Source organism: Gallus gallus, chromosome 4 (genome assembly GCF_016699485.2).
Source record: "Gallus gallus isolate bGalGal1 chromosome 4, bGalGal1.mat.broiler.GRCg7b, whole genome shotgun sequence".
In the NCBI taxonomy this organism is placed as follows: Eukaryota; Metazoa; Chordata; class Aves; order Galliformes; family Phasianidae; genus Gallus; species Gallus gallus.
Window position 1 is genome coordinate 3,868,898 of NC_052535.1, and position 14,835 is coordinate 3,883,732.

The 14,835-nt window shown below is 46.6% G+C and overlaps 1 protein-coding gene across 1 annotated transcript in view; it reads right to left on the reverse strand.

Annotated features, from left to right (window-relative positions):
- The window catches only part of GPC3 (glypican 3), a 113,923-nt gene that overhangs the window by 67,715 nt on the left and 31,373 nt on the right, over positions 1–14,835 (reverse strand). The window contains exon 3 of the mRNA XM_025150250.3: positions 76–770. Coding sequence (XP_025006018.2) covers positions 76–770 — 695 coding nt within the window. The remainder of the gene's footprint in view (positions 1–75; positions 771–14,835) is intronic.

Here is a 14,835-nt window from a genome sequence, read left to right on the forward strand (position 1 = left end):
TGTAGGAAAGGGGTAGCTTGCTTTCAGTACACCACCGAGCCCTGCTGCAGCCAAGAGCACAGAAAACCAACTCACAGTTGCCGAGAGCTTTCCTCCATTCTTCTGCACGTAGATGACGGCATCCCTCACCAGGGAGAAGAGGTTCAGGAGGACGTGCTCCATGTCGTAGACACCACGCATGCCCTTGGTCAACCCCTCCAAGGAGCTGATATAATCTCTCCAGTGACGGTCGATCTCACCAACCCCTGCCAGGCACCCGTACGTCACCGCACCGCAGTACCCAGCACAGGGCTTGGCCAGCAGCAGCCCCTGGCAGTGTGAGCAGTACCACATCTTGAGCAGCGCCCGCCCGCACTCCTTGCTGAGCTTCAGGTGGTCGGTGGTGTTTATCACCTCGATCCCCAGGTTGAGTGCCTGCAGAAAGACCCGCGTGGCCTGCAGCGACTTGGACACCTGCGTCATCATCATCTTCGGGTAGTTACCAAAGGCCTTGAGGTCTCTCCTGGCTGCCCGCAGGCATTCAGTCATTTCCACTGAGGGATCCGGGAAGCCGGGATTGATCAAGTGGGAGTAGACCAAAGGAAATAAACTATCAAAAAATTCATTTATCATGTCATTAACGCTGATGTCAGAGCCCAGTATGTACAGCGAGACATCCGTGAAAAGTTCTCCAACAAACTTAAGAGCTCTGGGCCCCATGCTCTTGTAGTGGCTCCTAAACATGCTGTTGGTGAAGTTCCTCGCGTGCCGCACTACAATCTCAAAGGCTTCTGCAAAACAAAACAGAACAGGTGATTAGATGAGCTCGGAAACAGGGAGAATAACTTCAGGTCCCATTGCTGCTGCAGAGGCTGCTTCCATCCTGACCAGTGTGGGTCAGCCATGGCTGCTACGATACAGATCACCATCTGCCATTTGGATATTAGGAAACATTTAATCTCAGAAAGAGTGGTGCTGCAGTGGCACAGGGCTGCCCAGGGAGCGGTGGGGTCACCATCCCTGGAGGTGTTCCAGAACTGTGTGGATGTGGCACTGAGGGATGTGGTTATGGGCATGGTGGGGGTGGGCTGGGGTTGGACTTGGGGATCTTGGAGGTCTTTTCCAGACTTAATGATTCTGTGATCCTACGATTTCCATGGGAATGCCCACATCCTTCAAGCATGAGCTGCATTTCGAAACTGTAAAAACAAGGATCTAGTTAACATTTCAGTTTTTAAAGAAAATATTGATCCAAGAAAAGGGCTAGACTGCAATTTCACTCTCTCCCTCTTCCATATTGATTTGAAATTAACAGGAATTCTATCTTCAGACAATTTAAGACAGAGATAAATGTTTGACAATCTACACAGTGTTCAAAACCAGGAAACAGTAAACGGCAACGTTCCATGATGAAAAGTAAAACATGTAGGATTTTAATCACAGAGGAGATTTGGACCCAGCTGGTAGCACCACGTGTCCTCATGCCACTTGGAAGGCCTCTGTAGCTCCTTAGCTCTCCTGAATCCACATTTTATCCATCCTGGACACAGCAGCTCCATGGCCCATAGCAATGCTGAGCCTCCAAGCTCATGGATTGCTGACACCCTGCAACGCAGCCACCCTCAGCCATGTCACTGTGGAAACAGGCACCCAGGCTCGATTTGCATGGAAATTATCCATGTTCAATAATTAAAGGGCGTGTTTAATTTTTAAAGCAGTAAGTTTCTTTTTTTTTTTTTCTCTTTGTTAAGTCGGAGATGCAGCTGTGCATGGTCTGACTCCTCCACACAGGGATCCGGGATCAGCACAGCCACAAGCAATGCTGGGTCCCCAACAGCTCCCAGACCACCCCTAGGACTCCACACTGCTTCCCCCAAGCTCACACCGTGCACACAGGGACCTGATGCTCCCCGCTGCCTCCCATAGCAGCCTGCAGAAAGCTACACTGTGAGCACCAACTGGAACAGAAATGACCAAACACTGCCATTGAGACCACATTTCCACCCCACCTGGTGCCAGCAACCCGACCAAAGCAACAGTAGGAAAGCAGATTCTGGCTGCTCTGCTATAGAAAGTTTTAAAGCAGGAGGAAAAAAAAAACAAAAAAAAAAGTTTCTTTAAATAGGACACAGGGATTATGAAACTTTTTTTCTCCTTTATCCTCAAGAGCACCAGAATAGCTTTTGCCTGAACAAAGAGCACAAAGCACTTTTTGGGGCAGCGTTTTTAACAGTGCCGGGATTCTCATGCTGTGCTCACGGCTCGACTTTAACCTCCTCTCTGTGAGTTCCCTTAGAAAAAGTCATCCCCTCTTCCCTCTCCTCGCTCCTCTGTGCTTTGCAAGTTAGCATCAGAGCCGAGAGACCCTCTGCTGATTAGAAAAATATTCCAGGCTCCAATGCAAGGCTCCTACAGCGAGAGATGCTGCAGAAAGGAACCGAGAGCAGTGTGCATCAGAGCAGCACGCACACACAGTCCCACTGCTTCAAGGGTCGTGACACGCACATCGTTTTTCTCATCAAGCTGCCTGAGAGTGCCTATTTCGTGCGCCTCGGAGCCTTTGCATATACCCATTAGAGAGCGCAACAGGCACAACAAAGGCACACGGAGCCTCCTGCTGCCCCGCTAATAGATGTGAGAAATAATACAACTTGGTCCAAAAAAAAAAGTCTCCCAGATCCAAAATATCTCACCCCCAACTCCCCTGGCGTTTGCTACGAGAGCACTAAAGCCCAGGCACCAGGCACAAGCCAGGGCCGTGCTGTGAGTGCTTCAAAGGAGAGGAAGTGTGTGGGTCAGCCCCTGTGCTCAGGGCTTTGCTACTGGGAAAAACTCATAGCACGGCACTCCTGCAGCCCCGATGGCTGGGGGATAATTCAGGCTTTTCTTCCTTTTACTTTCTTTTTCATTTCAAGGATATTTTCAAACGCTGCCATTTAAAGAAGCTGGTCCTCAGCTCTTGCTGAAGCAGAGCAAATATCCTCACAACAGTGATGGGGCGCACTGGCGGACTCACACCCATCTTCCAGCATGCATGGCAGCACAGGGTTCCCGTGTTACTGCCTCCATCACTGTAGCTGTGCATACACAACAGAGCAAGCAATAGTGCTCTGCCCCGGGGTGGGTAGGAATGGCCTCAAGTCGCACCAGGAGAAGTGCAGGTTGGATATTAGGAACAATTTCTTCTCTGAAAGAGTGGTGGGGCACTGGCACAGCCTGCCCAGAGAGTCACCATCCCTGGAGGTTTTCCAGAACAGTGGGGAGGTGGCACTGAGGGACGTGGTCAGTGGGCAATGCTGGTGGTAGATGGATGGTTGGATTAGTTGACCTTGGAGGTATCTTCTAACCTAATTATTCTAACAGCTCATTGCCAGGTGAAACCAAGGGAAGTGGTGCAGGACATGAGGCAGAGCAACCCCAGCAGCAAAGCTCTGTAGTTGTGCTGTACATCTGGTGATGAGCTCTGGCAAGAGTGGTTTATTAGGGCTCACAAAGGATGCATGAAACAGTGAAACCTTTACTCCAGAGCACATTTATCAGGCAACGAATGAAAAGTGTGGGCTCTTATTATTGCTCCAGCAGGACTCCACTCAAAGCACCAGGGGCTGAATTGCAATGGTCAAGAAGGCAGGACGATGCTGTGTCACCATCACATTGGCACATATGGGCAGGTGCCATCTCCACCAGGATTCTGTAGCATGTGAATTCAGATGTTCCTAACTCAATCAGGTTAAGTTCCTAACTTCAGGTCCAGGGTTTCAAATGGTCAAGAATCCCATACACTTAAAATAAATGCTCAGCCACAAAAAAAATCGTACTACACACACTTCAGCATTCACAGATGGAAATTCCAATGTTCATCAAGAAAATCCCCCAAGTTTTGCTTTTCTGTCAGCTCTCCAAGATGTTTTCTGACATGGCAATTGCTGTGGTACTGCTGGGAAACCGAGAAAGCAGCCATAGGCATCCATGTGTGAGTGAGGTCTGGAGAGGGAAATACTTCTTTAATACCTCACGGCAGCAGCCTGTATTCCTGAAAGACACACAAAGGAGCTCACCAAGAGAGAAACAACTGTTTGCAATAATGGCCTGGCCGCCAAAGGCACTGCTGGTGAGACAAACTGTGAGTCATTTTTCAAACAGCAGGTAATATTTATTTACAAACTTGGAAGAGGTTTGCAGTATATTGAGCAGAAAGGAAACAAAACCCAAGAGTTTTTCCCCTGGCAGCAATAAGAGCAGACTCCAGATTTGTTCCTTTATGATTTACACTACTGTGCAAGTTTTTAACAACATTATCTGGAGACAAAAGCTCTTCTAGGCAGCATAATTACTTTTGTCTGTAGCATTACAAAGCCCATCAGATGGTGCCACTGCTGCTCTTACAAGGTTTGTTTCTCTGAGCATATTTGGAGCTTAGGAAATGGGTTTTTCACCTCTCGACCATGAGACAGCCTTTTGGATTACTTTTGCAATACTGCCATGATAAAATTTATGGACTCAAGCTCCCAAGGATTATGAGATTAGCTTCAAAGCATTTGTAATAGAAATTAAAACAGTTTAATTATTCTGTCTTCCCACTTTTAAGACATCAGGGCTCACATTTTCTCCCTTTGCTCCATCACCATTAGGGCAAAGAGGAGAGGTCTGTGTCCATTCTCCAGATCAGAGGGGGCTCCTTCCCCCCGTGCCCTCTCATGGGAGCCAAGGTAGAGGTTTCCGAAGGCAGAGCTGCATGCCAGCCGAAGCCATACCATTTTGCTCATCAGAGAGCATCTTCTTCTAATCATCTGTGCCCATCAAAATGCCAGGCTCAAAACCCATTTATTTTAATTGTTCAGCTTATTTAGTGCCCTGGCATTTGGAAACACACTCCCTGAAGTTTTTCATAAAAATACTGTATGCTAACTCCTCATTAGACCCACTCCAAATGCCTCGAGAACACGCTCCCATTGCACTCTAGGTAGCTGTCCGACTGCTGAGCAATTAGTCACACTGCGGCTCACCCTTCATTATTTATATCCTGCACACAAACCCCTTCATGTCAGAGCTCCGAGGTGCCACTCTCCAAGTGAGCTTCCCAAGAAGAACTCCCAGGAAAGACCACTTGACAAATAACTCCTCAAAGGAGAAGTCTTTCCAGGAGCTTTGTGCTTGAACATGCGTCTGCAGCACTGTTGATTAAATATGGGTTGCACATCTATTGTATAATTTGTTTTTCGGAGCATCAAGTAATATTCTGCTTTGTGCCTTGACAGATGTGTGAATGCTTAAGAGATTCCTGAAAATTTAATAAAGACAAAGTTAAAAATGCAAACAGTCAAGGCTGGCACGAGGGGAGCATGAACATGGTTCTTTATCAAAGCCAAGGGGAGCGGAGGGAATAAGGGCAGGCTCAGCTGAAGCCGAGGAAGCACAAGAAGGAAAGGCAGAGAGGGATGTATGGGGCTTTTGCTGCAAGAAAGTGGCTCTCTTTTAGGGGCAGCAGATGGATGGCAGGATGGGCCTGGTGAGTTGGGGTTGGACTGGATTCTCTTGGATGTCTTTTCCAACCTTTTAATGACTCTGTGATTCTATTTAGAGACTCCAGTTTCGAGACGTTAAGCTGCACCATCCACTTGTGTGGAGGGCAGTGGGAGCACAGAGCTGGCAGGGCTCGGGGTCAGGGACGAGCATTTCTCTTTCAGCTGTACACAGAAATATGCACACTCCCAATATTTCATATCTTCCTCTTTCCCTCTAAAGGGAAAAAGTTAATTAAACCGATCCAAGAGGACAAAATAAATCACTGAAAGCACCAAGCTTTTGTTAGGCTGTAATTATATCAATAATATGCTCAGAACTAATGTCACATCACTGGGGAACTCTCACCTTCACCGTTGTTACCGCAAATATTTACACTCCAATTCATATCACTGCTCTCTCTCCCCATTTTGTTGCAGACATGACAACCTCCACCCATCAGTGGGAAAAAAGAAAGGTAAAGAGCCCCAGAAACCAGCTCTTGGTCAACCCCAGGCTCCAACATCCAAAATAATGGTGTTGTAATGACAGCAAATATGAAGCCTGCCTCTTAAATGGACGAAATGTGTTTAAAACAGAGGACAAGTGATTCTATAAATTCCCTTTCAATTTTACAAGGCGAGTATCTGGCAGCCAGCTCTTCCTAAAACACAGGACACCAATACGTGCACTCCCTCCATTTATTTTAAACTAAGATGTATAAGCTATTTCCAACATTGCCTAAGTAGCAAATTCCTTTATTTGTTAGAATAAATGAAGGTATGTCAAGCCACTGGGTTAAGTTGACTTGGGAAAATCTGAAAAAAGACTTGTGGAAGTGCATTGGTCTCCTTCACTTCAGAGCAAGGCAGATCTGAGGCGGGTTTTCCAGGCTCCCTTTCATTTCAGCAGGCTTTTATCGGCCCGTTAAGTCTCCAACAATGGAGAGCAGACTATTTATTTAAGAAGCAAATTCCTTCCTTTCTAATCTCTCCTGGCCAAATTCTCTTTAAAGTTATCTTAACTGTCTGATGAAAAGCAAATGGTAGAAAATCAGTTCTTGATCCCTATAGTAACATGAAGGGCTCGCATGTCTTTAAGGGCACCTGTTGGCTGTTTTTAAAGCACTTCAGCCTCAAACCCTTTATTTCTGGTTTTGCTCCCTACCTGTGCTCTCAGAACTCGGGAAAGGCATTTGCTCAGCAACAGAGTTAAAAGCAATGAATATCGGTGTAATTTTCTTCCCCTAAAGAGTGGCTCTTCCCAAGACAGAGCAATGACAAGGCTCTCGAAAGCAATTTAGTGATGTCAGGCTGATTCTGTCTAAAGGCATCTCCAGAGGATGGGGATTTCCCGCATGGAGATGAGAGTGTGGATCACTTCAGGAGCCCAAGTGCTATGGCTCTCAACATGCCCCAGACACACCAACCCCAGGCACCATCCCCAGCTCAAGGCCCCAGCTCCCAGGCTCGGCCCTTTCCAAAAACCAGACTCTACCTCAATTAACTTGAGTCGATCTCCCACATTAAATTTTTTATTCATTCATTTTTAAGTGATGCATGGGCAGGACCCACGATTGAGACCTGATTTGATTAATGCTTCTTTCCCAAAAGGAAATGTTTTACCGCCTCCTTACTCCCTCTCATTGTAACTGGAGTGCAGGACTCAAATTTGGCTTTCAAGAAGGCAACTCAAACAGTGATGCCAGAAATTGATCCGAGGCCGCACCACCCACTCCAGACAGACTCTCCTCCAAGAACATGAATAATCCCCTGCAAGGTAACGGCACCATTCATCTCCCCAAAGTTCCTCGCAGGCGTAAATCCCTTGCTGAAGAAGGGGCCACGTGCTCAGCTGCCTTCCTAGTAAATTAAAATTCAGCTCGTTCTTTTTCTAAAGAGAAACACAAAGAGTATGGATCGATAAATTTACCAAAAGTTAGATGGCAGCTGGTTTGCTCAGTAATAGAGCAACCGCTCTCAGACGTGGTTTAGCGCATAATCCCCGGATCAATATGAGTTTTGATTTATAAATAATGATAACAAAAGTAGCAAGGACAAATAACGCTTGCAAAAAGTAAACACTTTCTCCAAAGGATGCTTCCAGCATAAACCTCTCAGAGTAAAGACTGCATATTTCAAGGGCTGTGCATGGAAACAACGCAGAACATGCTGTCTTACACCATTAACTATTCATCCCCAGCACTGCCATGCTTAGACACGTGCATTCTGCAGCTCAGTGCCTCCTGAAGGCACACATCCTGCACAGATAGACAGGTGCACCAAAAGCACAGTGGCATCTACCAGCATGAGCTGTGACCGTGGGCAGTGGAGAGGTGGGATAAGTGGTTCCCTACCCTAGGAAATGACCCCTTGGTAGTGTTTGCTAAGCATACACTTCTAACTATGGAATCTGTTCTTCTGAAGAATCTGTTCTTCACACTTCCCCTCTGAACACCTCCACACAAGATATTTCCTTGCTGCCAGCGCTGTGTTTATTATGGAGCCTTTCCTAGGCATGAAAGAGAGGCTGGAGAGGATAATAAATCCCATCACCTGACAATGTTTTCAATTACTCTGCATGTTAAAACGATGCTACCACAAATAGGTTGCAAGAGATATGCTGCAAAACCTATTAACTTACTGTAAATCTATTCAAGCCAGGAATTTCACACCTTGCAGAATTTTACCATTAGTCCTGGGAATGAGTTTATTGCTGGGCAGGGAGGGCATGAGCCCATGAGGGTCATTTCAAAGACACACAGCACCACAACCTGGCCAAATAGAAATAGGGTTACGGTGTTTAACGTGTCAGTGGTAGGTGCTTGCACGCTTCCCTGTACATTCACCACCAAATAAAAGGGCAGATTTCCAGACCCTTTCAATGGAAGCGCCACCATCTCTCAGAGGTAACAGCAGCAGATGTACAGTTCAGGACCTGATTGTATTTATATTTTATATTCATGGAGAGGAGAATATTTAAGGGGAAGAAGCTCAGGGTCAAATTCAGAGATTCCTGACCCAACCCTATTCCCTGCCCCAAGCCCACCTGTGCTTGCCAGGAAAAACATTCTCCCTCAAAAGGTTCTTCTTCGTGTCTTCTTGTCAAGAATCAAAAAGATTCATTTCCTGTGAGGTCTGCACTTAACCGACCGGCTCAGGCATGTCAGAGACGGATCCTTCTTGATAACAGAGTAATGGGAGTTGTTACAGCCCCTGGAGAAGGAGTGCTGCCAGCCCATTTTCTGCTATCAGAGCTGATTGTTTGCTGCTGCTCCTCTGATGGCACCGAGAGTGGGGAGCTCGCATCTTCCCATCAGCATCCACTGCTGCAGAGCCTCCCACGACAGTAATATGGAAGAGGTGGGGGGAAGGAAGGAGAAATTAAAGCCTTGCAGTCCTGAGCCATGCCCACACCCATACAGCTTCATTACCCCGAGATGAAAGCTCACGGCTGAAAGATCTGCATGCTTGGGACCAGCATTAGGAACCAATTTGGTTCTTGCCACGAAGAGGGGTGAGCATCCTCTGTGCAAACTGCATCCCAGTCTTAAAATAGGAAAGTGTATCCTGATAGAAGGAAATAGCATCCTTCTGCGCTCGCTAAGCCAGAATTTGTGCTGAAAAGCCTCTCTCCCTTTCTCTTGCTGCCAATTGGATGGCATTTTATATACACGAGATATCTCAAACTGCAATAAAACCCCAGTGACAAAAATAAAACTAGTGATGGAAAAAGCAGCTCCTGCTCGTGGTGGCAGTAGGGGGGGATGTTAGAAGTCGTCCGTAGCAAAAGCCATTAAAGTTTGCAAACATGCAGCTCTGTGCAAACTCCTGGCAGACACTGAGTCCCCCCTCGGGTCAGACAAAGAGCCCACGGACGCCAGGGCTGCAGAGCCTCCCCATAAACACTTCCACTTTAAGCCAGCTTAACTGGAAAAGGTCAAGACCGGTAACAGCACAACATGTGTTATCGGTTAAACAAAGTGAGCAGCTATCAGTTAAACAAAGAGCACTTAGACACAAACCAAACCAAAGAACCTCTGTATTCCAGGCACCCAGATGCATCTCTCGTGCCCTGCTGAGCCGCTCTGTTCTGCGTGCAGTCTCCATGAAGTCTGCACAGTGATTTACTCTTTAGCTGTATATGAATAAATCAACTATCCAGGTAAAGAGAGTACAAAAGTAATGAAATAACACAGGTAGCAACATTCAAAGCTGCTAGTGCCACCTATATCTGCTGCCTAGAGTTAGCTGCTATGTTTCTGATTTCCCATAGTAGAGCACTATCTCCTTACTGCGCAGTTTGTACATACAGAAGATCATAGAATCACAGAATCATAGAATGGCCTGGGTTGAAAAGGACCATAATAATCATCTTGTTTCAACCCCCCTGCTACTTTCTCCCTAAAAGGCTCAAATGGAGATACATATTAAACAGGTCTTTACCAAGCAAGTCTGCTCTTTTCATGGCACACGTTTCCATACTGTGTCATCTTCCGAGTATGGAAATACAGGCAGGATTAAAACCAGAGCATTCCTCACTCCAGCAAATGAGACCTGCAGGAAAACTTCACCTTCGATAGAAGTTGAGCTCATTGCCAGGTGCTGGAACTGCTCTCACTGCTTGCAGAATCTGTTGTAACAGATTTGCAGGGGGGATAACGTAGGATCTCCGCTGAGAATTTAAAACCAAAACAAACTGGGTTCTCGCTGCTGTGGGAAAAAGCTTGAAAATGTGACCCGCAGTGCTGGGAGACAAGAAAGGCAAATTAAGCGAAACCTCACAACGTCTCGTCTTTCAAAATTGCCAATTTTAATGCTGATTGCATTGTTCTCAGAACTTTAATCACGATTTCATAATGCCCCGAGGTTATGGGAACCGAAAACCACATGCTCGCCCTGAAATGAGACAGCAAAACATTCTGCAAATTCATCTTTCCTAGGAAGAGCACTCGTGTTTCACTCTTCATCTTCACCCCCCGCTAAGGCAGAACAATACCAGCATCTCACTGGGACTTAAACAACCAGAACATCACTTCCATTCCAAAGCAGAGCAAGTTTCTCAGCCCACATTTCCACTCTCCAGCTTGCAATCTCCATCTAGAAAGTGAACTAGACAGTAACATCAACTGGAAGGCAGTAGAAAGCAAACAGAAAGGCTGAACTGCTTCTCACCCTTCACATTCCTGTGCAAACCCACTCCTGCAGCACACTGCTCCTCTAATAGCCCAGAACTGAAGCCTTAAAACCCTGTCTGCAGGGAGAATTAGACTGGATTTATTGCAAACACCTCCTCCGGACACTTGTAAAGCAATTTGAGAGCACCTAATGGATTTAGGATTTAGCTAAATTGGTGCAACACAATAAAGAGATTAAGCGTGTGGTCAATCACAAGTCATTGAGTTAGTGCATCCTCAGGAATCTGCCAGCCACCAGCAAGGTCCGAATCACAGCTGAGGAGGGAAAAAGGGGAGCAGAACACAGCTCAGATGGAGGGATGATGTGCATGGAGGGAAGACTTGGAGTGCCCAACTCTACCTGGCAACAGTGTCACACACCAAGAAATTGGAAAAAAAGACACCTTTCCAGCCCAATTCCCAAGAAAAGACTCAGGAGAAGGTTTATCACAGACTGTTCCTTTGGTAGTCCAGGAAATAATTGCACCGTATTCTGATTTCACGTTCACAGAGGCTCTACAGAAGAGCAGAGCCAGCCTCACGGCAGCGATCTATCAATCGCACTCCTTGCCGCACCATTTGTTTCTGAGCAAACAGACCTTCCACCCAAGACAGTGGAACTACAAATGTTTTGTTCAGACAAGCCCTACCCTGCCTCTGTTAGTTCTTCCCTATACACAAGCTATCTTCATTTCAGAAGAAGCCATCCGTTCTTCACGGTGGCCGAGTAATTACTTTTCAAACAAGCTGTAATGAAAGGCTTCCCCCATAGAGAACTCCATTTCCAAGTGAGAACGCGAGTATCCAAATATTTCAGTGGTTGGAATTACGCTGTAATAGCCTACCTTATTGGTTCACTTCATATCAAACTTTGTGAGGCTTCCAGGCATTTACACCACCAGCTCTCCTTCCCTTACTGTAAAATCTTTTTTATTGACAATTCAATCATGTCAGGTTTGGAACAGTAGACGCACTGATTTGATCAGCTATCATTGAATTTACAATATATAAATGACAGCACCATCTCTGGCCCACGTCTCAAGCAGCTGCCTTCTATCGATTTATATTCTACTAGTAAGGAAGAAAAATTGCAGCACAATGTAGTGGTATAGTCTGAGATCAATACCAATTTTTTTCTTAATGACACGAAGGCCAAGATAAGGACAGCATAAGTCAAAGCCAGACAGATCAAATTTGCCCGATATCCCTTTCAATTACTGAGGTACATACACAGGGATGTGTAACATTAAAGCTGAGGGGAGCATTATCAAAATGGTTTAAAATTACAATGGACTTATAAGGCTGCCTGACGTCTTCATGGCCTCGGGCACCGTGACGGACAGGTTGGGTTCTCCTCTTTCCAGCCACCATGGCACACAGAGCAGAGCACAGCCTCAGGAGTCTCTACAACAGCCTGAAAGGAGGTGGTATGGAGGGAGGGGTTGGCCTCCTCTCCCAGGTAGCAGTGACAGGATGAGAGCTGATCACTTCACGCTGTACCAGGGGAGGTTCAGGTTGGATATTAGGGAATATTTCTTCCCTGAAAGGGTGGTGAGGCACTGGCACAGGCTGCCCAGGGAGGTGGTAGGGTCACCTTCCCTGGCGATGGTCAAGAACTGTAGAGATGTGACACTGAAGGACATAGTCATGGCCACGGTGGGAGTGTTTTGGGGTTGGGCTTGATCTTAGAGGTATTTTCCAACCATAAGGACACTTTGATTCTACTGTATGATCTGGGCTCTTAGAGATAGCTTTCTTATAAAGTCCAGCTCATCAATAATAGAAAACCCCTAATTATTCCAGCGTTGCCTGCATTTCATAAGTTCAGTTGTTACTTAACAAGAAGTTATGGGTGAGCACTTTCTTCATTAGCACCTCTGAGATGATGGTAGCAGAACCTTCCAGCCTAAACACTCTGCAGCTTGAATTCCCATTCTTAATTGGCAGCAGGAAAGCAGTGCTGTCATGATTTATACATCTTCCATACACCAAGTTTTGATAATTACAGGTTCTGAGCAGCTCATGATTACACTATTTGCACCGTCCTAATTATAAGCCCAAACACACTCGGAAATGAACATTCACATGTAGAGATGAGGGAGAGCAACTCAGCTCCTGACTGCCATCAAAACAGTGGTCCCTGAAATTATCTGCAAAATCCTATATGGGAGACTTCAAAAGAGGAAAAAGCAGATTAAAGTTTTCCTTGCTTCTTTTCTGGAGGCAGAAAAGGGCAAAAGCACTTTGATAATTATTAATTTATACGACCTTGGTGTATGTGCATCCCTCATAGCTCTTTCAAATGCATTTAGAACAGCTGGCGTCAAAGCACATTTAACCAAGGTGTGCGTGCCCATGAACAGTGAACAAGAAAACATCAGGAAAGGGAAGTGGGAAGGAGAGGAAGTGACTTGTTGGTTGCTCATGTACAACTCAATGCCCCACTCTGCTCATTGCTGCGGCCTTCCAGTGCCATGGGCTCACACAGCTCCTGAGCTTCTTCCGAAGATTGCAGGGTGCTGCACTTGGGTTGGGGCAATCCCAGGTATTTATACAAACTGGAGGAAGATCTCCTTGAGAGCAGCCCTGCAGAGAAGGACTTGGGGGTCCTGGTGGATGAGAAGCTGGACATGAGCAGCAGTGTGAGCTTGCAGCCCGGAAGGCCAACTGCGTTCTGGGCTGCATTCAAACAGGGGTGGCCAGCAGGGAGAGGGAGGTGATTGTGCCCCTCTACTCAGCTCTTGTGAGGCCCCATCTGGAGTATCGCATCCAGTACAGGGCCCCCAGTACAGGAAGGACATGGAGCTCTTGGAGAGGGTCAACAAGAGGGTCACTAAGATGATCAGAGGGCTGGAGCACCTCTCCTGTGAGGAAAGGTTGAGGGAACTGGGCTTGTTTAGCTTGGAGAAGAGAAGGCTCTGGGGAGACCTCATTGCCTTCCAGTACTTGAAGGGAGCGTATAAACAGGAGGGGGAACGGCTGTTTATGAGGGTGGATGGTGACAGGACAAGGGGGAATGGTTTTAAACTGAGTTGGGGAGGTTTAGGTTAGATATTAGGAGGAAGTTTTTCATTTGGGGTGGTGACGCACTGAACAGGTTGTCCAAGGAGGCTGTGGATGCCCCATCCCTGGAGGCATTCAAGGCCAGGCTGGATGTGGCTCTGGGCAGCCTGGTCTGGTGGTTGGCGACCCTGCACATAGCAGGGGGGTTGAAACTCGATGATCATTGTGGTCCTTTTCAATCCAGGCCATTCTGATGCTATGATTTCACTACAACACAGGCAGCCTTTGGGCTAATGCTCCATTTTCTCCTCCCCTTCATTTCAGGATCATTACAACCCCTCCTATAAATCAGAGTGTCCTTTTGGTGCAATTACTTGGCAAAAAACACCATGCAGAGCTTTTCAGTTGGCAGTGGCCACGTTCCAAAAGCTCCTGGAAAACACTGCTTCCACTCTGAAAAACAAATGCTGATCTCTAATTGCCTAAAAGCATAAGGCATTCTGTTCAGAGATTGTTTCTTTGGAATAAATATTTATCGACACCCACAGCCCGCCTATTTAGGCGCTTTTTTCCCCTATCTAAAAAGAAAATATGCACATTTTAAAGTGGGTTTGCTTTTTCCTCTGTCATAAAAAATGCAGGCTGCATTGCTCATTCATGAGGGTTTCGTTTTTAATCTGCCGTCTCAGACAGGTTTGGTCCGCGTTTTGTGGCGAGGACAGGCATGAGAAAAAGGAAACTTTGCCTTCAGAAGAAAGGCTGAAAGAAAAACCCCACCAAAAACCTCCCCAATGCGTTTGCCTCTGAGAATCCCAGAAGTCCTCGTGGCAGCAGATGCAATTTGATGCTCACACTGAGTCCTTGAATCTCATTGTTCCCAGAGCACATTAACTTGACATTTCGAAATAGTGTTTTTGAAAGCCACGCTAACACGAAGGAGTTGCTGGTTGTTCCAGATCTGCAGGGCAGCAGCAGAAATGAGGCTGGTCATTAATTTCCCCCTTCCTCTCCCCCCTCACTTTGTGAGAAAACAAAGTCAACTTCTAATGAGAGCTGTCCCTGGCAAATGGCACAGTGACGGAGATATGCGCTCTGCATCGCAGCTATTCCAATCTCATTCCTGTGGTGTCAGCACACCCAGCCCCGTCCCAGCTTTGGGCACTGCTGCCCCAGTG